Raw genomic sequence first — 22523 nt, 5'->3', positions numbered from 1 at the left:
TTAATGTGTCCTCCCTCCACTCTTGAGGACAAACCAAAATGGCTGGGGGTCAGAGCCATTTCACTGCTCACTTCATTACATACCTGTGCACAGTGAAGTGGTTCAGGCTGGACTAACCTCTTTCTTCCCTATCCAGAGTCCACTTTCCCCTAGAGTACCCCCAGCAGAGCTGTGACTCACCTGGCCAGGAGGGAGTTAAGGTAGTCAGGAGTGGTTGGGTCTGGGCTCAGCGGTGGAGAGACCACAAATGCCGCAGCCTTCGCCCAGTTCTTGCTCCAGTAGTGTGTTCCATCAGTGCCCAGACTGGCCGTGATGGGCTCACCAAACACCACAATGCCTGGAGAAGGGCACAGAGAGAACAGTGTTTTGGTGGAGCCCGGTGGCATTCTCTGCTCCACCACACTACCAACAGCCTGCAATGTCCTGAGAACACCCAGACCCATGCCATCACCATAGGGTCCTCCTGCCCAAGGGCACAAATCCTCGTGCACCAGAATCCCCCTTCACATCTCCTGGGGCAGGGGCACAGAGCCCACTGAACAGAGCCGTGCACATGCCTGCACTCGTGGGCCATCTCTGTGCTCCAGCACCAGGTGTCTGGGAGCTCCATTTGTCAGTGAAAAGACACCCAAGCACTTCCAAGGGGCGAGCATTTCAAAGGGAGGACAGAACTACACACAGCAGCTCAACCCACATGCATTGAACAAGTATTCTCATTGAGCCCTTCACAGCTGCAGACAAACTGTGGTGTTTAAAACACTGCTCCTACCTGTGCCCCACATATTGATGTTACCTGACTGTCAACAGGAGGTGGCTCCATGTGGCCTACTGCAGTGTCACCCTGCCCTTCACAAGTCAGGCGAACTCCTAAGACTCCCTAGCAGAAGGGGAAGCACTAGACAGCACTTGAAGCACAGTGCTGATCTTGGCAAAACAACCACAAGGACATGAGGACCACAGAATCCAGCATCCTGGTGGCAGCAGCAGGGCTGAGTGTAGCACCAGCTGCCACTCACCTTTTTTTCGGGCTTGTGAGATGAGGTCAGCAGCACTTTTGCTCATCACTTTAGTCACGTAGAGAGGACAGTTGGTCTGGCTGGCAATAGTGATGGCCCGAAAGACAGCTTCTGCTTCCAGCTGGAAGAGAGGATGGCACACAGCTGCAGAGGAGCACTGGCTGGGCAGGGATGAGCCCCTCTTACTCCCACACACCACTGATTGCTGCAGATACCCTGTGCCCTCGCTTCAACCTTTGACTCCTCCAGGGCAGTTTCATCAGGAAGACCTGGGGGAGGAAGCTTCTGTCTCCCCAGGGCCTGGCCCAAAGGCAGGCTACAGCAACACAATGCCTGGCACAGGAGCCAGGCTGAACCCTGCTCAGGGGCCAGCAGAGCTGCATCTGCTGTTTTTTCCACTGCCTGGTTCCAGCTCTCATGACAGCCCAAGGAGCCCAGGGACTGCTGCCCAGCCTGCCAGCACAGCTTGCAGGCTGATGCCAGGCAGAGGGAAGGCCCACCCTTTCACAGCACTCCCCTGCTCCAGGCTGTCCTACAGCTGCAGCAGGTTTAACCAGATGTCTCCTGTCACCCCCATGGCAGGGTGCAGAGGGCTGCACGCTGGCAGGCTGCTTGTGTTTGAGGCCTGGCCATCCTGTAGTGCAGCTTCTGCTTGCCCCAGCCTGCTGACAGCTGCCCCATCTCACTGTCCTGCTGTTAGTGGAGGTAGATTTCCACCAGGAGGGATATCTTTGGACCATTACATCAGCCTGTGCTCAGCCTAAGCTCAGCCCCAGAGTTCTCCAAGTGCTTGCTCCACAATTTGGCTTCAAGTGTTGGCTTCAGAAAGTTCAAAACAGAAGCCTTAAAAAGACACAATGATCCAGCCCCCAGGGCAATGCCTGGGACCATGCCAGCCAAAATGTCCCAGGGCAGAGAAGCACAGCACTGCATCCAGACACACATGCACTTCTACTCCTCTCATACTTCTGCAGATCTATTTGCTGTACAGTGAAAAGAGGTTTTTCTCTTCTTAAAGACTCCTTAAACAGAAATTTAAGCAAGATGTGATTTTTTACCACCATACTTATGGGCTGTAGTAGTTGATGGGGTTTAAAATGTGGACAGGAGCAAACAGCCATCACTGCATACCCTCAGAGCAGGTTACAATCTGGAGTTGCATCATCCTGTCCTACCAAGTCACCACCATCACCTGACAGAAGAAGATGCCTTTAACCCCCACAGAGGTCCCTCCAGGACAGAGCCACAGACCTACTCTCCTAATGCTTTGCCATCTGCCTGCAGGCTTTATGCGGTAGCAGGGTCATTTGTGCTCCACCTAACATCTTCCAAGGAAGAGTGTGTTCTGGAAGAAGGACACGGTTTATTTTCAAAGGCAATGAGATCTGGATTTGGCTGACTGCATCAGCCTTGCACTGTTCTCACTTGCCTTATACTTTAATGGCATTTCAAGATCTAACAATGTTTTATTGGCTTTGGATGAGATCTACACTGCTTATGGTAACAAGACAGTTCTCAAATCTGGGCACAACCACAGCTTCCTGTAATTGCACTTTAGCTTGCCAACTAGTGGCAACAGATTAGAGTCAGAAAAATAAGAGGGACTCTGAGCCACTGTGTTTGACACTGAGACTCTTCCCTGTACAGGAAAATGCTTTACACTCTTGTATTTCAAAAAGAGTGAGTACTGTTATTACACTAGGCCATTTATGTTGTTACTAGCCCAAATACAGCCAACTTCCTACACTTTTAATTTAAGCCAAGTGATTTTATTTCAGAAGGCCCTGAATCTGTCCCTGTGCTTCCCTGCTCAACTTTCCTATTGTACCAAATTCTGATTGTTTTCTTCTTTCACATGCTATGGGAAGTCAAAGCACCTCTCAGCAGGGAGCTATGAGAAGGGAACCTATCTAAAATTAGACTCAACTCATATTAATGGACCAAACAGAAAAATCCATACAAGCTAAAATTAGAAGTAATCTCATTAGTGTTCTGACAATGATTTGTAACCAGGGAATTCCCCTTCTCTTTCCCTCCCCCTCCTTCAAACAATGGCTTCGTCCATCTGCCTCTGAAACACACTTTAGAGACTAAGCAGATATAAAGGAGGAAAAGGCTGGAATCTGTCAGCACTTAGATGTGAACAGTGAATTCTAAAACTCATCAGTAGATTCTTCTTAGGCTTCTCACATCTGTGGAGTCACCTATGTAAGACAAATGCCCCCAAAGCAGCCTCACAGACTACTACAGCCATACACACATTTTGGTTGATTGATTCCTCTCTGTGAGATCAGAACAAGGGCTTCTGTCTCTGCTGGGCAACTCAAGCACAACTAAGAAATTTCTGTCACAAACACGCACCTTGCTCTTTCCTGGGATGCTGATGAAAAAAGACAGCAGTGCCCGTAAAAACGGATACCCCTGGATGTACACACACTCTCCCCTGCCCTGATGTTTGCTTGGCCCCACTGAACACACTGAACCCTACTGTGACTGGAAAAACTCTTCAGTGAAGCAAGGCTGAGCTGTCCTCTGCATCTTACCTCCTCAGGTCTGCTCAGCACGTGGCCTTCAGGGCCTGTTATTCCCATCTCCAACATCCTGGCTTGTTCCTAGGACATCAAAAGAACAGAGGGATATTACAGGACTGAAACTATCAACCAAAAAAGCAGATCCCTTCTGTGTCAAGCCCTTCCCTCAGGACCATCAACACCCTATGTCCTGTGGAACCACCAGGCATGGTGAGAGGCTGCTGGGCCCTCAAGGGATTTGAAAGAGAAGGAGGGAACATGGGGAAATGGAAGGGGAGGCACTGAGTTAAACCATTTCAATGAAACAAGAACAATGTGGCAACAAAAAAGGGCTACAAAACTCCCAATTCTCTCCAGTTCCCAGGTCTGTGAAGTGCTACCAATTACTAATTTTGGGGCATTTTATGATTAGGCGGTACTAAAACATAGATAAGCTCTGGCCAATACAATTCCTCTGACCACTTGGTTCTCATGTGAAGGAGCCATCCAGCTGTGCACTGCAGCTCTAAAAAGTCCAAACAAAAACCAATTCTTGACCTCTTGGTTCATGCTCCTTCAACTCCCAAGAACGAGAGAGAAAACACCAAACAGTTGTAGAGCTTAACTGAGCAATGTCTTCTGTGTCTTAATGAGAATCAAAAACATTTGGACCTTCTGCCACCCAGCACCAACTACAACACAGCAGGCCAATACACACTCCCCACCTGATCACTGAGCCACGTCCCTCAGAACATCTGCACTGCGAATCCAGCTTCATCAGCTCCCTGTTTGCTTACAGGGAGAAATCTCTCTTGCCAAGGCAGTTCTCAATGGACTTCACCTCTCCTGGTTTGTTATGTGCAAGGCAAAGGTCTCTGCCTCTCCACACTGAAGGCAGCTGAAGCAAACGTATTTTACTTGATGGACTCTCACTTCCATTTAGGTAATTGCTAATGGCACTATTTCAGATTTGCTTATGCACAAGGTATTCACAACAAAAAAATCTTGCTAACTTTGATATTGCTGCTGAACAGCAAAGATATTACCTTGCGCAAGATGTCCAGCTTCAGAGCCATTTTGCTAATGCCCCACACCAAATCTGCCTGATACAGATTTTCAGTTCTTGCATGCCAGTAGTTAGTTACCTGTGCAATTATATCCCCGTTTTCTGCATGAACTTGAGCTATGGCACCCAGCTCTGCCAGGCAGCTGAAAATCTCATAGAGCTAAAAGAGAGACAAGAAGAATTGATTACTGAGGAGGCTGCCCATGGCCCTGGCACCCCTCATGGCCCTTCCACCCATGGCCCTGGCAGCAGTAGGACCCAGTGTAGCCATGCCAGGCAGAGCTCTGCCTGTACAGGGACCAGCTCTCTGAAGGATGCAGTCACCAGCAGATGTTCTTGGAGATCTCCACACTAGACTTTTCCTCCACCTGCAATGCAGGAGCCCAGCCAGCCCACAGCACAGCCTGGAGCAGCCCTGCACAGGCAGCCAGGGTAGAGATGAAGAGCAGCGAGGCCTGGCCAGAGGCAATAGGCACCAGCCTTAGGAGCTGCCCCACGTCCACCATGGCAGTCACCCTGCACTGCTCCTTGAATCAACACAACCATGGCAGTGCAGGCGGTCTCACCTCAGTGTTGGACATCTGGTACAAATCCTTGTAGGCCATATACACCATGAAGGAGTTAACACCTAGGGCAGGGCAGAGAGGAGAGAGAGGTGAGCTGGGTAGGTCAGGCTGCCTGCTCTGGCCACCCTCCCCACCAGCTGCCCTGTGGGGCACAGCTCCTGCTGGCAGCTGTGCAAAACCCTGCAGGCACCCAACAGCGCAGCCACCTCCTGCCCTCCCTGGCCAGGGGACAGGGCTGGCCAAGGCCAGGCAGGGAGCCACAAGACACAAACCTTTCTCCTGGACCATGGTGTGCAGCTCCTGCCTGACGCGGTCGCTCCAGCGCGGGATGTCCACGTGCAGGGCATAGTCGCAGCAGGCCTTGCCATCAGCCCACTCGCGCCACCGCTCCAGCGCCTCGGCCAGGCTGGACTCGGGCTCTGGCGCCACGTGATCTACTGCAGGGGCACAGCAGAGCAAGGGCTGGCAAGGCTTCCAGCCTGGCCATCCACCGAGGCCTGGCAGCTCCACCACCCCAGGCTGGCCTCTTCAACAGCTTCAAGGCACCTCACCTTCACAACATGCCTTGGCTCCTCAAGTGCATTTATTGGCAGGGAAGTGCACAGAGCCTTTGTTTAATGGCCTCTGGCACAGGATCAGGGGCTTTTACATGCTTCTGCTAAGAAACTGTCTGAAAGCTGAAGAGCCTTGTCTTTCCCCATCCCCACTCCCACCCCATTAGCACACAGCCTTCTACCACACTGCAACACTAATGGGCCTTTTATTGCACAGCACGCAATCTACACACCTTGCCACAGACCATTTCACAAAACTTTTTTTTTGGCATAGAGGAAGGAAAAATGGTGGGCAAAGGACAAGGAACTCAGCCCTTTATTGGAAGGATCAGCACTTGCTCCTGCATCCCAAGAAACCCTGCAGTGCACACAGCTGCAACCACTGCACAGGACAACATCTGGACCTCAAACCAGTGCACAGACATAGCATCCTCCAGGGAAGGACCTCAGAATGCCCTTTCCTTTTTCGTTAGCACTGTTTATTTTTGAGCAGTGTGGGATGCCAGCATACTGCTCTGTTCCTCTGCTCAGAGCCATCTGAGCACCATGCTGCCCTACTGTTATTCAATACAGAAGTTGTGCCATTGGTCCTTTTTGAGGGTCCCAGAGGCAACAGTGGCTGCAGACAAGCACTGCAGAACACAGGATCTCCAAGGGCAAGGGGTCCTATGTACATCTCCTGTGCTATCACTTCATCATTATCAAGGATCAAAATATTCATCCCAATCCTTACTCCCTAGACTGCATTGACAGAGATCACAGAAAATATGAACACACTGTCATGGACTTTGAAAACACAGAAGACTGAGAAAAGCACATAAAACACAAAGAACTGGGTTGATCTTTCAGGAGTGCTGGGTGGTGTCATGCACAGGCCATGCCTGCTGCACTTACTAATCATGGTGGTTCCACCAGCCAGAGCTGCTTTTGTTCCTTGGAAGAAATCATCCACAGAGGTCATTCCCTTGTATGGCATCTGCAGGCGAGTGTGGACATCGATTCCTCCAGGGATCACCATCTTCCCATTGGCTTCTATGGTTTTGACCCCTCCAGGAACAATCAGGTTGTCTCCGATCTGCCTGATGAGATCACACCAAGACACTCTCACAAAGGAAAACCTGCCACAATTTAACCTCTGAACAGCTCAGCGAGGGACTGCCATGGCAGCTCCCTGCCAGCAGGAACACCCCACTCTGTCCTGCTCCCAGCTGCCTGCAGGTGACTTGGATGGCACCTGCTGCCTGGGGCACGCACTGGGTTGGGGTAGCTGGGGAGTATGGTCTGATGGCAATCTCTGCAGTGTGTGGTGAGAACCTGCCTAGGACACCTCATCCCATACAGGCTCAAGAAACAGGCTGCAGCATGCATTTCCAGAGTAGCAGCCCTAACTGCTATCCCAGGGTGCATGCTCACCAAACCCGACACCAGCCCTGCTTCCAAGTGAGCTACACCCCTAATCTCTCCTGTCTCCCGTCCTTCTGCCCACCTTAAGTAAGGATCAAGTCTGAGCTTACTTACAGATAAAGATGATTTCCACTGTAATGCCACAGCTGCTAGACCAGCTCAGGGCTTATCAGGGACTTGCAATGCTGCTCACAGCACAAAGTCCCAAGAGTGGAGGGACTCCTGGGAGCTGGGAAATAGCTCAGCAAGTGCCCAGCCTGACTGGCTGCAGCCTGCTGGGCTCATGGCACAGCCTGTAAGCTCTGGGCTCACTGTCTTCCCAAGAAGTGCACAGTTCCCCCCTCTCACCTTGTCTCTTCCGTGACCCTGAAGTACAACTTTGCTATCAGCAGGGCCACACTGTAGTGAAGGCAGCTAAAATCACAAGTACCTAAAAATGTCTTCTGAAAACAGGAAATCTAGAGAGTTCCAGCATAAATGCACTAACACACAACTATAGTGCTCTGGACCCTGTCCTGTTCGAGCACAACTTGACGTATCCAACCCTCCTGCAGGCCAAGTCACCTCAGCAATCCCTTTTTCAGCCCCTGTTCCCTCAACCCCTTTATGTGTCCTGTATGTTCAAATGAGCCTTCAAATCTCTTCCTTCAGAAATACTAGTTTCATCAAGCCTTTTTCTCAGTGTTCCTTGATAAATCAAGATTAAAGGTAAGTTGGTTTTAGTGGAAAACTTCTGATTTCCTTGGACTAAAAATGAGAAACAAATTCCATTTTTGCATTTCATTCAAGCTGAGTCACTTTGCAGGTTTTTTTCCCTAGTGTAACAAAAATTCTGTGGACAGAACTGCTCACTTTACTGTCCTCACAGCAATAAATCAGCAGTTCTTCCCACTGCTTTTATGGAGATGAATCTATCACTAAAGGTTTTTAATTGCTCACTGTATTCTTCACAGAATTCACTTGTAAGAGCATTTAGCTCCCAGTGCAGTGAAATTCTGTGCCCTTCAGGCTGTAGATGAGGTTCAGTAATTTGCCCAAGAATACTCAGAAAGCATGCACCACAGCAACGCCAGAAGCTGGGCCTGATCCCTGCCTCTGTACAAGCACTTGCCAATCACAAATGGTCTTGTCCACCAGATAAAAATACAATTGCACTTCTTGGAGTATGTATCTGCTGCTGGATATTTAACATATACCACCCTGGGAAGCTAGATATACAACTCTTACCATAGAGCAAGCAATGCCTTTTCAAGTCTCAGGGCTATAAACGATCATGGTTCTTTCACTTCACCCAGTGTGGAGCTGGCCCAAGCACAATACCTCTGCCAAGTTTGAATGGCAGCCTTTAAACAAATGAGCTATTTCTGCAGCTCTGACACATACACGAAGAAGCTGGGGGAGCCCAGAGGTCTCCCTGCAATTCCTGGAAATCTCAAGGATGCAGATGATTTGCAGCACAGCACTATCCTTGTAAGTACTAACAAACAGGATCCTGTGTGGGGTCATTCATGCTAATACGGTTAACACAGGACAAAAGAGAAGTCAAAGATAAACCTCATTCCTTGTGCAATTAGACACAACTTTGCTGTACAATGGACATAGTATCACAGTCCCACAAACCTGACTGCAATTCAGTCACTGTAGTTCCTCTGAAAACACATGAGACAATCACATATGTGCTCACACACTGCAGAGAGTCGAGCCTCTGAACAGAGAGGGTTATCAAGTTTTACTGCTTGGCAAGTTGGGCACAGACCACATCCACAAAAAGCCCATAACCACCCAACCTGAAGCTGGTTTAAGGGGAGATGAAGATAATAGAAATCCAATACTTACTTTATGAGGCCATCCTCAATGTAAATGTCAGCATAGAATGACTGGTCATCATTGACTATTCGCCCTCCTTTAATAAGGAGACGATCACTCTGAAAGGGAAGAGCACAGCAGCTGTCAGTAACATAACACACATGCTTTGTTCACTTTTGACTGAGAGGGTGGTTAGACACTGGAACAGGTTGCCCAGGGAGGTTATGGATGCCCCAGTGCTGGCGGTATTCATAGCTGGGTTGGTTAAGTCCTTGAGCAACCTGATCTAGTGGGAAGTGTCCCACTAGAGGGGGTTGGGACTACATGATCTTTTAAGGTTCATTCCAACCCCTCAATATATTAAGATTTTATGATTCTCAGCATTCTGTACAGGTGCTCTCCCACTGCTCACCTCAACCACAGATGCTGCAGAAAGGTCACTGGACCTGTGTCAACACTCCAAACAACAGTGCAAGAGCAAGGACTGAAAATATCATATTCCTAAAGCTGTTTCTAAGTAGGAGGGGGGGCTGCCAGAAACACTACCTAGGCAGACTGAGCACAAGAGAGAGTCACAGGGGACACAGCAAATATGCTTCCATAAAATATAGAGAGAAGTCAAAAGCTTCCTACGCCATGACATTATGCTCATAACTTGGCAGGCAGCATGAGCCACACAACAGCATTTACAGCAAGTCTGCACTAAGGGCATGTCTCTAATGATACCATGTAAAGTAAGTTGCATTAAAGGAGACAAGTTACTGTCTCCTCTGTTATCACCTTGCAAAAACCACCAATAGGACAGCCAACTAGCTATTAATCTGTCACTCTCCTGCTGTGCTTGGGGTAATGCTTCTGAGACATTTCACAGGTCCATACAAAAACCAGGAGGCACTGGAGACTGCACACCAGTCTCATGATTTACTACCTCTTCTGTTCTTTCTATTAACCAAGATGGCCAGGAGCCTTCTCCAAAGGAGCACAACCAAACAACAGAAGAACACCCCAACCAGAACTGTTCTTATGCTCTTCTTGCATTCACACTTTTGGACCAGACAACTCGGCACACACTGATGGGAGAGGATGGGCACTGTCCTGTGGGGAACAGGCCCTGTCCAGAGGAACTGGGATGGCTGAGGTCCTGCTCTTCTACCTACCTCTACCTGCACAAGTCCACACAAGCAGCTGCAGGCAGTACAGGAGGAAAGCACCTGATCTCACATATGCCTGCTATGGATTCAGGTGACATAGACCGACTGCTGTGCCAGAGAACATGTTGTCTAACTGACTGCTTAAAACACCTCCAACAACTCTTCAGCTGCTGATCACAACTTACATTCCTCTCAGTTACCCCTGCTGCCCACAGCTCAGGTTTTGGCATGTGAATACACTCCCTTTCCACAGTCTGAGCCTGGACAAAGGCCGACCAGAGCCTTCAGCAGGGCTCACATGCCAGCCTCACCCTGTGACGCCCTGGCATGGTTAATTGCCCTGCAGGGAAATAGGCTTGCTCTCCACCCGCCGCCCTTGGGGTCATTTCTGAAGTATCGCCACCATGATGGGCATTTGCATTTCCTTCCTGTCAACAGAAGGATGCAGAGAATACTCCTGCATCCCGGCAGCAGCCAAAGCCCAGAGCCCCGCGTGCGCTTTTACAGCAATCTCATCCACACGCAGCGGAGACAAAGGAACTGGGTGGGGAAGGAGGGGAATGCGGGCGCGCTCGCCCCGCCGCAGCTCGGCGCGGGAGCAGCCCGGGCCCCGCAGTGCCCGGCGGGGCTGCCCCAGGCCCTGCGGACGGATGGCACCCCGGCAAGGGGGATCTGCCTCCCCCGCCCAGCACAGCCCAAGGGGAGCCGAGCCGCTCCTCCCTCCCACCGGGAAAAGGGCCCAGCTGAGCTGCTCCCGGTTCTCCAACAAGCCGAGCCGGGGTCAGTCCCGCTCCTTCCCTGACCCAAGCTAACACACGGGCAGAGCTCTGCCCAAGCTGTGCTAACGGCGGCCTGGAAGCAAGGGCAGCCACAGCCCCCCATGCACAGCTCCTTCGGACATCGTGCACTCCAGGAGCACACAGAGATCCTGATCTTGACCAGCGACCTGGGCGCCACAGCCGCCTCTGACGAGCAGCGGAGGCACAAGGACAGCTGGTGTGCGCTGCCTGGGCAGCCCCAGCGCTTGGGACAGAGCACAGCTGGCTACGTCTCTCCCATGGGACACATGCTGGGTGATGCTCAGCTTTGGGGCTGAGGGCCCTGAGCACAGACACGATAACAAAAACATCTCTCTGCCCAGATCCACTAACAGCCCTCCATTTTTTTTGTCTTGCCCTCTCCAGCTCACTTTCTTGAATTCCTGGAGCTGGTTCTCACTAGTGTGGGAGCATCAGCAAATACTGATGCTGGCCTGCACATCAGACCGGAGGAAGCCAAGGGAGTCAGGCAGAGGTGGCACAGGTGCAGGAGACTGTCACATTGACAGCTGCTGAATAAAGTGTTAATATGAGCTCAAGAAATATGCCTGCTCCGCACTCACAAGAGGTCATTCTGTGGTAGATGTGAAGGGCTGCTCAGTGCTAACTGTCAGTACAAAAATTTGAGAGATCCCCAGTGGCTGAAGCACAAACAAGGCATCCATTCAGGAGATCAGGCACTGCTAGAACCCACCGTATCCACCCAACAGTGAAGGGACTGCACCAGCACCCACCCACTGACTGCAAGGAAAAAAATGCAACTAAGTTGAATAAGGAAAATCCATGCATGCCTACAGGCTCTGGTATCGTTCAGGAGTGCACCGAGGTGTCAAGAGGCAGGGAAACAAGAAAGGAAGAGAATGAAGCAGTTATGAGGAAATGAGTCTGACTTAATAGCCAGGCTTCTTCAGTGCATGCTACCAGAGCAGCCCCAGACCACAATAAATGCACTGTTCCCATATCAGGGCTCACTGTGCCTCTGTACACCCACCACAGCTCTTGCCAGCCAGTGTCAGGCTGTGTCATCAGCCCGTGAGCAGAGGGAAAAGCCCTCCTGCAGCAGGAGCCACGGGGGCATGGCCAGGGAGGGAACGGCCAGTGCCCGAGCTCCGGCCACTGCCCAGCACAGCCTTTGGGCACAGGGCGCCAAAGCAGCCGCGAGCACGACATGCTGCCCACAGCTCTGCCTGACACTGGCACTGACCTCCCGTGCCCACTGGCCTGGCCCCCAGTGCCTCCAAAGCACTCGGGCAGCCAGCGACAGCTCACCTGCCACCCGTGTGGTGCCTTCTGTGATGATACATTTCCGTAGGCACAAGAGATGCTTACGAGGCCAAGCCTGGAGCTTTCCCTCCAGCACAGCTCTGCCAAAACCTGCCAGATTCACCATCAGCCCTCAACACCTCTCCATGCTGGTAAGCCTTGATGCAGAACTCTCCCTGCCTCTCTGCCTGTTTGCATTTGCGATCAAGCTTTCAAACCCATTACCCATTCCCTCATGCTCACACTCTGCTCCTGATGCCCTTAAGCATCATCTGGTTATTTTGAGATCCCAAAGCATCAGGTGGTCTTCAGAGTGATGCTGCAGAAAGAAAGGCAGGCAGCACTTCCAGAAGGCTGCTGAACCCAGCCAAGAACAGTGCTCACCTCGTTTACAAAGCACAAGGGCATAATTAGGGGAGCACAGGAGGTGTATGGTTTTACTGCTTTTTCCCCTTGTAAAAGCAGAGACACTAATTGCAGAGGTGTTTCATCAGAAGCTTATGTTTCCTCCTTACTAATGCACCACACAACAGCATGGAAGAGCCCTGGCTAGTGTCACAGGGAGAGATAGCTGCCAGCTACACTGTGATTCCCTACGGTTTGTGGCTTAGAAATTACATACTGATAGCTACCAGTTCACCAAAGCCTGTCTAGTCACTAACTGAGGCCTCCTTCCCCATGTGTACCTGATACAACACACTGGCCAACACCATACTGGACCGCCTTGTTTTAAGCCCACATCACAGAGATGATGCTTGTGGGCTCCGGCAGGGGAATTGGGGTGGGCATGTCTCACATCAAGAAAAAACATGGGATCTCCAGTCTACCTGGCCTAGGAAAGGATTTTATGACAAAAGCACAAAGACTGAGTAATTTTGATTCAACCAACAGTTCTGTTAACAGGTATTTTGTAAAATCAGAACAAGATTTTAGTCTTCCACCTCTCTTCCTGCCGGAAAACATACTGCAAGAGGGGAAATGCTTTGATTACCTTTCCAAACAGCCAAAGAAAAGGAACCAATAAAAAGTCTCTCAACAGACACACAAGATCTGAAATTGCTATTCTCCTGAGCTGGGCACCCTAGAATCAGCACATGTGAAAAGTAATACGGTGTTTAGTGGTCTCTGATGCATGGTGCACAGCAGGAGACAGTGAGGAGCAACACATCCATACCAAGCTGATGGAGCCATCACTGAGAAAGGCAAAGCTTTGGCTAAACTCCCCTCCCTGTGTTTCCTCCACGGCACAACTGACAGACATGCCTGTACTTCCCAGCCTTCCATCAATGACTACAGTCTGGCCTGTCACCCTGTCACATACAGCTTTTGACCAGGCTTTTACAACTCATGTTGGGAATAATCCGCACAGAAATTTATCTCACACTAACACATGCACCACTTGCTCGTGCTCCTGGCCTCTCCACTAAAATGGCTGTCCTGGAAAAGATGAGAAATGCTGCAAACAAATACAATAGGCAAACTCTGATTTTTCAGATGTTACTGGCAGAAACTGACTAAAAATACTGACTGTAGCACTGTTGAGTACAAGAGGAACCAGGAGGGATTGTTTCTGCATCTCCAGAAACACACTAGGCAGTTGAAACAATAGCTGTTGGCAAGTACAAATACCCAGTTTTCCAATACATCCTTCATGAAAGCCCAATCTGCCTATTGCTTGGGTGACAGAAGTGCAGCATTTTCAGTTTCAGAAAAAAAAAGCAAAGGATTTAATAGGGATAAATCAAGCAGCTTGGAAGATTTTGTTACCACTGAGGGGAGAGAGCTGCCATTGGATCCCAGAGGAGCAGACACAAGCTCTGCATATTGATAAAGTATATAATAAAGAAAAAGCCCCTGAGAATGAGAGAAATCCCACCTGCAGCAGCAGTTGGGGTGTCTCCATCATGGTCTAAGGATAGAGAAAAGGCAGTATGTGTAAAGCCATAATATTGCTTGTGAAAGCATCTTAATCTAGGTTGACAAAGGAATTTCTCTTTACAGTGGTCAAGATCTTAATGCTTCTTTGAGAGCATTTTGTTCACATTTGTAAAAAAGAATAATGGAAGTCAAGTGCTTTGCTTTTCCTTTTTCTTCAAAGGGCCAGAACTGTCCTCAATAGAAAAATCAGGAGCTACAATGAAGCCAGCAAAAAAGCCAACAAGATGAAAGACCAGCCAGCCTTCCCAGGAGCAAACCCTCTGCGGCTTCCGCAGGGCGAGCCGTGGAGCAGAGCTGCCAGGCAGAGCTCAGAGCAGGAGAGCCCCAGAGGGAGCGCCACGGCACCGGTGGGACCGGGGCTCCGGCAGCTCCAGGGCCGGGCCAGGCGGGTCCCGGAGCGCCGCAGCGGCCCCGCCGCACCTGACACGGCGAGACCGAGGAGCTGCCGGGCGGGGGCACCGAGCGCGGGGAGCGCCCTGCGGGAGGCTGGAGCAGCCGCCCGCCCCCTCCGGCCCCGCACGGGAACACCGCACCGGCATCGGGCAGCGCCGGCACCGAGCACCGCAGCCGCTGCAGCCCGCGGGGCGCGGGTTCTGCCCAGCCCAGCTCACCAGCGGGGCCGGGGCACCTGCGCGGGCGGCGGCTCTTTGTCTGCGCGCCGCCGCCGACCCGCAACGACGGACGCCGGCACCGAGTTTCCCCCCGCCCCACGGGGCGCCCTGCCCCGCCCGCCGCACCCACCGTGATGCGCGGGATGTTTTTCTTGCCCTGGTACGACATGACGCCGCCCGGTCCGGCCCGACCCGCCGCCGCTGCCCGTTCTGCCGCCGCGCCGCTCCTCACAAAGGCGAGACCGAGCCCGCGCCCGCCGCACCGGGACGGCCGCCGCCCGCCGCGCCCCGCCCACCGCGCCGCCCGCCGCCGCCGCCAGGGGGCGCCCGGCCCGCCGCCGCGCCCGCCCCGCCCCGGCCCGGCCCCGCCCGGCCCCGCCCCGGCCCCGCCCCGGCCCCGCCCCGCCCGGCAGATGTCGGCACCGACCCCGGGCACCGACACCGACCCCGATCCCAGGCACTGGCAACGAGCACGGACACACTGACACCACGCACCGGCACCAGCACCGAGCACCGATTCCGGCGCAGGCACCAATGCTGTCCGCTCTGCGTCTCCACCCAGCCTGCAGGGATCGCCCACGGGAGCGGCCACGGTCAGGGCTCTGTGCTGGCCAAGACCTTCCATGTAGCACTGGCAATGAACAGGTCTGTAACAGAACAGGCTGCGCCTGCATCACACCTCAACTTTCTTCCACATGCACAAGAATTGGAAACATTAAAAAATAATAAAATACACCACACATCTGGCTCCAGGAATCCTACATGCAACACAAACATTGCAAGTGCTGGCAAGGACTCTTCCAAGGACTTATTTCCTTTCCTCTGCTGTGACTTTGGTAGGAAGGTGTAAATGGTGGAATTGTTTGCAGGTACTCAGCGTGTGCTGAAACAGAGGATGCTGAGCTGGCCCACAGCTGGCCAGGACCATGCCAGCAAGAGCTGTACCACAATGGGACAAATTTGTCTACCGTTTCCTGCTTGCCACAATCCATTGTGTTGCCAGCAGGTCCTAAGACCCATGGCCACCCTCTACCTTGCTTTCTCCTCCAGCTGCGATTCCACTCTTGCACAGAGCTTTGAACACCATCAGCAAGATGCTCCTACAGATCCTGCTGCCAGGCAGCTCCACTAGGAAAATCTTACAGCCACGCCTGGCAAGGACATTGCTGTAAATCCAATTCTACTTCCTGGCAGAAAAACAAGCCATCTGACCTGGGTGACCAACGCAAAACCCTCCCTCCAGTTTGCTTTCTGAACTGGAACCTAACAACCAGGGGCCTGACAAGCACCCTGCTCACCAGTGTGTGCACAGGCATCTCACAGCACATCCCCTCACTCATCCCCATCTCACAGCACAACTCCCGACACTGCAGCCAACCTTGACTGCTACGAAGCCCTGAGAGAAGAGGGTGACAGCAGCACGGACTGTCAGTACCATGTGCTCTGCAGTAACCCTGCCTAAAGCTTTTAGTACCCACTGAGTCTGTTACTCTGTGTGCTTGGGCTGAAGTTCTTGGCTAGTTTTACTGAATTTCTATTTATTCTAAACTCAAAAACCTTTCACCAGTTTGAAGTCAAAGCCAGCAGATACTCAACAACTTATTTATTATTACTAGGACTGTGAGAATACTGACAAAATTTTAAGGGCTGCTTGGCCCTCCTGTTTCCCTGTCCCAGCCACCATGCCACTGCTGGTGAGCTGCTGCACCCCTGTAGTCAGCAAGAGATGGCTGGAAACCTTCCCCTCTCTGGCAGATCCATGGCAGGGCATGTCTGCAGGCACCAGACAGAGAACAGGGGAGCAGTGCTGTGCCAGAGCCTCTGCAACTAAAAGCCTGTGGGGAGAAGATCAGGTACCTGACCACACCATTCTTGTCACTACACTGCAATGCATCAATAACAGGTCCTGGTCTCTACTGAAATTAGGCTGGCTGGGTCTGGGGGGTGAGAAACAGCCTCAACTCCCATCACCGAAACTCCCAAAACTTCACTCACACATTTTCTGGAAAGCTTATGAGTATCCCCATGCCTGGTGGTGCCACATGAACTTTGTCTAGACTCAGTAACAGAAACAGCAGCAGTTAATTAGTTAATAATAGATAAATGACTATGCAGATGCTGCTGACTTCAACATTTGGACAATTTCAAGAGCCAAGCTTGCATCAGCCCCCTGGATGCTGGCCAGCCACAGTGACTTCAGATCCCTAGTTTGAAGAGATGTGCTTTCCTCATGGTTGCTATGTGACACTCGCACAAATACAATCAAACACCCTGCCCTGGGCCCAAAACATTCAAAACAGAAAAAAACTTTTTCCATAGGATCTCTTCCAGATGCAGTGTGTGAGGCGCTACTCACATGCTTTAAAATATTCCCCATGAGAAGCATGGTCAATCTGAAAGTTACTTAAAATGGCATGCCCCAGAGCTCAAAAGCTGCTCATGGCTCCAGGTGTTTGTGGACAGCCACAAATGAGAAGAGCAGGGTGAGGAGCACCAGTGGCGTGAAGACAGAATAGAAGGCCCATGCTGCTGCAAGGACTTTGGCACCAAAACAAACGCAGCTCTGACTGTGGCCCAGCAATGCTCAGCAGCCTGGCTCAGCCCCCCTCTCTGGGGACCAGGAGGCGTCTGACCCCACTCTAATGCAAAGGTAAAAAGCAGATCCCACCAGCCCTATGTGTCTGTGACCAATGACGCTTATACAGGCGCAACCAACATTCAGTGGCTATCACCAGTCATGGAACTATCTGGGCTCAAATGTCATAATGTTCAGCAGATTTGCCAGGCCAGCCTGTCCCCATGCATACAATCTCCTCCTCCCATACCTATTCTTTGCACGAAACCATCCCCTCTGCTCTCCTAGCAGATGAGTTTTCAGGGGTTAAGTTACCTCAGAGGCAGTGAATCCAAGGGACAGAAACACCATCCCTGCACCAAAGTGGGAAGTCCTGTGCCCCCAGAACAGTTCCTGCACACCCAGAGCCCTTGCCATGTTCCTGGAAATATCTGCTTCAAGCAGGCTGAAAATTTTCTGTCAGTGCAGGGCTGGCTGGCTGTTCTATACCTGGCTGCAAAACCCAGTTTCTTTTCTGCTTACAAATTCCATAATGACCAACATGTCCTGAGAAGAGCATGATGTTTTCAAGACCACATCAGCCCAAATAACGCTCACAGCATCATATCAAAACCCTGGCAGCGCAGGACTGGCCTGGCACCTGAGTGCCCCAGATGCAGTGGCCAGGTGCCCCAGAGCCTACTCCTGCCAGCCACCACTGCACTGCCCACACGCCAGGACCAGCCACTTCCAAAGCCGTGACCACCCAAAGCTGAGAAAGAGGACACGAGGAAACCAAGGACTATTGCCACAAGGTAGTGTGAAAAATCAAACTACTTCCATGCTAGGGTAAGTTTTGTGGTAAAACATAAGATCTTTGCAGCAAGCAGGAACTCTTTAACTAAATCCCTAACTTCTCTGGCAATCTAGCCCTGCTGCATAACTCCCATGGAATCCAATATCTGTCTTCTTAAGCAGGGGGGTGGGATAACAAACTCAACAGTTTTGCTTAAGTGCTGGCAATAACCTCTGTCCTAGCATGAGAGCCAAAGAACTGACTCTTACTGCTGTGCTTCAGGCATCAGATTTCTTAAAAAACACAAACACATATATGTGGGATTTTTTTTTCAATAAAAACCTGAGTATTTAGTATTCAACTCCACAAACTGTAAGGCAAGTTTAACTGTTGCATTTGTTATGCAGGAACTAGTTCAGTGGACTGGATTTGTTCCTATTGTTTGTAAAAGTAACAGATATGATGTAACTCCAAATTATTCTCTTATAAAAAGAACAAGTAAAACCAAAACACAGACGCTGAATGGGGTGATACTGAGGTGATGAATTAATGCTATTGAAGTGCTTTAGGATTCCTTCCACAAATTCAGGATTTTAAACTGCTAAGGGCAGTGCACAACTGCAACTTCAGGTTGTGCCAAGCTGCCTCCTGAGCCACAGACTGCTGTTGGCTTGGTCTTCCTGCTATAAATTGCTGGCATTGGAAACCAAAAAGCTGAATACTGAAGTCAGAGCACATTTTACAAGTGTCAGAAAAACTAAGAAAGGATCAAGTTAGTCCAAGCTTTGTTCTCCATTTGAGACAGCCCTGCCTGTATTTCCAGGGTGTATCACAAGTTATATATCAAGTGGTATCACACACACCAGGAAAAAGCAAAGGACTGGCTCCTGCTGGTCTTCGGGAGGAGACAAACTCTTTGCCTGCTTTCACTGCCCACTAGTTTCCCTTGCATTTCTTTTCCCCTTCCTCCCCAGCCAATGGAGCTGCCCCAGCCTGAGGTGAAGCCACAATCCCATGTTTGTGGGACCACAGCCAGCCAGTTGCATTGGAAATGACAACTGAAGCTGCAGAACCATGCAGCAAGAAGGACCAAGTGTCTGGGGGTTAGCACCACGTGCTCCTGCCTGTGTGACGGCACAGGAGGGTGAAAACGCAGGGTCTCTGCATGGCTGAGCAGTGAGGAGGAACGTGGAGGATGCCTCCACAGGCTTCTGGTTAACCTTCCCAGGCACCAGGCACAAAGTGTAAGGCTCCTTCCCCACTCCTCAAAGCCCTGTTGGCTCTGTGGATGTGTAGTATTTCAGCCCTCCAGTACCTGTACACACATCACCAGCCTCCTGGGAACATCCTGGCCACAGGAATTCAGAGGGTGTTGTCTGTGACCTACAGAAAAACTCTCTTTTTACTTCATGATAGTAAGTGAACACAGTAATCCACTCTGGCTAAACAAATGGCTAAACAAATGACAGCTCTCAGAGAAAACTACAGGACACTTTAGAAGGCTAGAGTCCACACTGGCTACTACTGATGAAAACCTGCACTGACTTAAATCACTCTTATTAAAAACGGTCTCTGCGAATAGCGCAATCAGCACAGAATCTGGCTCCCCAGTGTTGCTCCTCCAAATCTTAAGTCTTGTGTGGCCAAAACTCTTGCTGCAGCACAACTCAGTAGCAGGGAAATGAACTTCCTTCTTTGAGCAAAGAGCACCTGAAGGACACATCTCTTGTTCCTGAGGAAGCCCACCAGCCCACAAAGGCAGCTCCCCACAGCCACGGCCTCCACAGTAGTCCCCTGGGCCCCTACCCTAAATCCACTGGCAAAGCTGAAACTCCCACTGACAGAGCAAAGGTACAGCTCCCAATTGCTTTGAGCTACATCCCCACTATGACTTCAGTGCGCTCCAATATACAGCCAAGATTTTGTCCTTCCAATAGACTTTGTGATAAAACAAAGCAAGGTTGGACCATGTGCCTGGGTCTGTATTATGCTGTCCAGTTGCATGACACCACGTGTTATCACCAGGCATTTATTCACTGGAGCTGTTTCCCTGTGGAAATGTTGGGGTTTTAATTGTAATTAATGTCATTATAGGAAAACAAACAAACAAAAAAAAAAAAAGGTGTGTTGGTCTGTTGTACTTCCAATAAACTGCTCACTGCAAAAATTAGAAGACAGATCTCTGTCTGTTGTCCTGGACACAGGTAAATCTCTTACTTTCAGCTTCTCTAATAAACAAGTTGCTTGGGCAAGAGTAGATGACTCGAGCTCTCTCACCGTTTCTTAATCTGTGAAATTATTCAAAGTTCATTTTGCCTTGACAAAAGTGCCTTTGTGTGCCCTGAATCTGCAGAGTCCAACACAGGGAAACTCCCCATGGCTGTGCAGGCAATGGGGCTCAGTGTGCACAGCTCATTTCCCATTGCACTGTCCTATTCTGGGTCACCCAAAGCTTGAAAGCCACAGTACCAAGTCATACAAACAGTTCCTTCTAGCCATGCACACACAAAAACACATGTATGAAGTTGCCCACCCTTTTAGGCAAGATGTGCAGACAAGAGGGGTTACTTACTGACCCCTACTTTCCTGATGCTTATCAGCTGAAGGCCTCGGAGGAAGAAATATAGAGGCAGAAATCATCAGGAAGAGAGGAGCTGCTGAAGGAAATCCTCAGCTACAAAACACCGGAGATAAGGGTCTACATAAGACCTTAAAAGGGAACAAGGCATTTTTTTTCATTTTTGGCACAGCTAATAAAGAAAAGCTCACAGCAAAGCATGCAGACAGGCTGTCAGGAGCTTCAGCTCCTTTTCCAACAAGCAACAGCATAAAATTGTTAATGCAGTGGTTAGTTCTGCAGCTGCTACTTAAACCACATGGACAAGGTTGATACTGACAGGAATAATGCTAATTTTGTTCCTGACTCTGTAAAACAGCTGTAAAGGAGAAAAGCTCAAGAACATGAACTGAGAACCATGCCAGTAAGAAAACAAAAAGCAGAGGCTGAAGAAATTAAAGTGCAATGAAGAAAGCTCAAATTAAGCATTGCCTGGTTAGACATTCCTATAGATGACAGTGGACACTTAGGACAGCCTAATGCTTTTCTCCAAAATTGGCACAGCTCAAGTCACCACAGTTCACTGCCGTGCTTCCACTAGGCTCATGCTAGTGAGGTTAGGCTTCCAGATCACCAGTGTCTGCTGTTTATCAGGGTTTGCACTCTAGACCCAAGTGGAGGTTTCTGCTGAACGCCAAGACAATCACTACACCTCTCTGTGCTAAGATGCAGGTGATTTTTTATTTCATCTTCAAAAATGGGGAGGTGGGAGGAGGTTTGCCCCTGTTCACAGTTCAAAAAAGTGACCTTAAGATGGCTATTAAAAAGTTCAGCTCCTAACAAACTCATTGACCAACAACAGCGAATAGCTTTACTTGCCTGATGCAAAAATGAGCCACAGGACCACTGAAATCCCAAACAAGATATTCACTCAACACTATTAACCTAATCATCTTCTTGCCCAACTGCTAGTGCAAATAGGACCAGAACAAGCAGAGCAAGCCATCGCACCCTCCAGCAGAAGGACTATACTGTGGAGCTGGATGGATTAGTTTATCACTTTCACTTTGGTGTAAGTTGAGAAACTTTGTGCCTAGTGATACCTTCAACGCTGTCAATTTCCAGATCAATGTGCCGCCCCCCACTGCTGGTGTGGTACTTCTAGTTTGTGTCCATGAGAGACAAGGATCTGCCTGGTTTGAAACAGCAGCTCCAAAATCCCCCGGTTTTGTTTTTCTTCCATGTTCGGTGGCGCGGGAGTAGCTATTCTTTCATAAAAGTATAAAAGAGCTCCTGCCGCAAACCGAGCCAGCGACTCCGAGTGTGCCGGTGCCGCGGCGAGGCCGCCGATGCCGCTCGGCGGGCGGAGCTCCGCGCCCCGGGACGGCCGCGACGGTGCCGCGCCGGGGGGAGCTGCGGGCAGCCGGGGCGCAGCAGCCCCCGCAGCCCACCAGCGGCTCCTCCAGCGCCGGCCCGGGGCCGAGCGGCGGCCGGACCCAGCCGCGGCCCCACACCGCCCCCGAGACCCGCCCGGGGCCCGCGCCCGCTGCCCCGGCCCGGCCCCGCCGCGCCGCCGGCCCTACCCTGTCGTCCGCGGGGGCTGGGTCCTGGAGCCGCTCTTCACCGGAGGTGGCGAGGAGGCCGCCAGCGGTCGGAGCGGGGCCGGGGGCCGCGCCGGGCGGAGGGTCGGGGTCGGGGCCGGGGCGGGTGGGCGGCGGGGCGCGGCGCTGCCCAACGCGCAGCGCCCCGAAGTCGAGGGTCTTGCTCTCGAAGGCGCCCTCGACGTTGCAGAAGAGCCCCCCGCGCTTCTGACGCGGCACCGCCGCCGAGCCGGGCCGCGCCAGGTACACCGGCAGCTCCTCGTCGTCGCGCCGCCCGTCCGCCGCCATCCCCGCCGCGCCGCCGGGACGGGA

The 22523-nt window shown here is 51.3% G+C and overlaps 1 protein-coding gene across 2 annotated transcripts in view; it reads right to left on the bottom strand.

The window, feature by feature from the left end:
• Positions 1–22523, bottom strand: part of DPYSL3 (dihydropyrimidinase like 3) — a 26914-nt gene extending 4391 nt beyond the window's left edge. Inside the window, exons 1-9 of one of the 2 annotated variants that reach the window (XM_064387628.1) lie at positions 22194–22523; positions 8953–9041; positions 6607–6791; positions 5431–5595; positions 5159–5220; positions 4672–4752; positions 3560–3628; positions 1017–1137; positions 181–337 (exon numbers count right to left, since the gene is read on the bottom strand). In XM_064387628.1, coding sequence (XP_064243698.1) covers positions 181–337; positions 1017–1137; positions 3560–3628; positions 4672–4752; positions 5159–5220; positions 5431–5595; positions 6607–6791; positions 8953–9041; positions 22194–22499 — 1235 coding nt within the window. In that variant the 5' untranslated portion in view covers positions 22500–22523. Of the gene's footprint in view, positions 1–180; positions 338–1016; positions 1138–3559; positions 3629–4671; positions 4753–5158; positions 5221–5430; positions 5596–6606; positions 6792–8952; positions 9042–14833; positions 14992–22193 lie in introns of those variants that run through there. The other variant, XM_064387629.1, reaches the window with a different exon arrangement.

The sequence above is a fragment of the Passer domesticus genome, chromosome 13, assembly GCF_036417665.1.
Source record: "Passer domesticus isolate bPasDom1 chromosome 13, bPasDom1.hap1, whole genome shotgun sequence".
Lineage (NCBI taxonomy): Eukaryota > Metazoa > Chordata > Aves > Passeriformes > Passeridae > Passer > Passer domesticus.
This window is presented reverse-complemented; position numbering and strand designations above follow the sequence as displayed.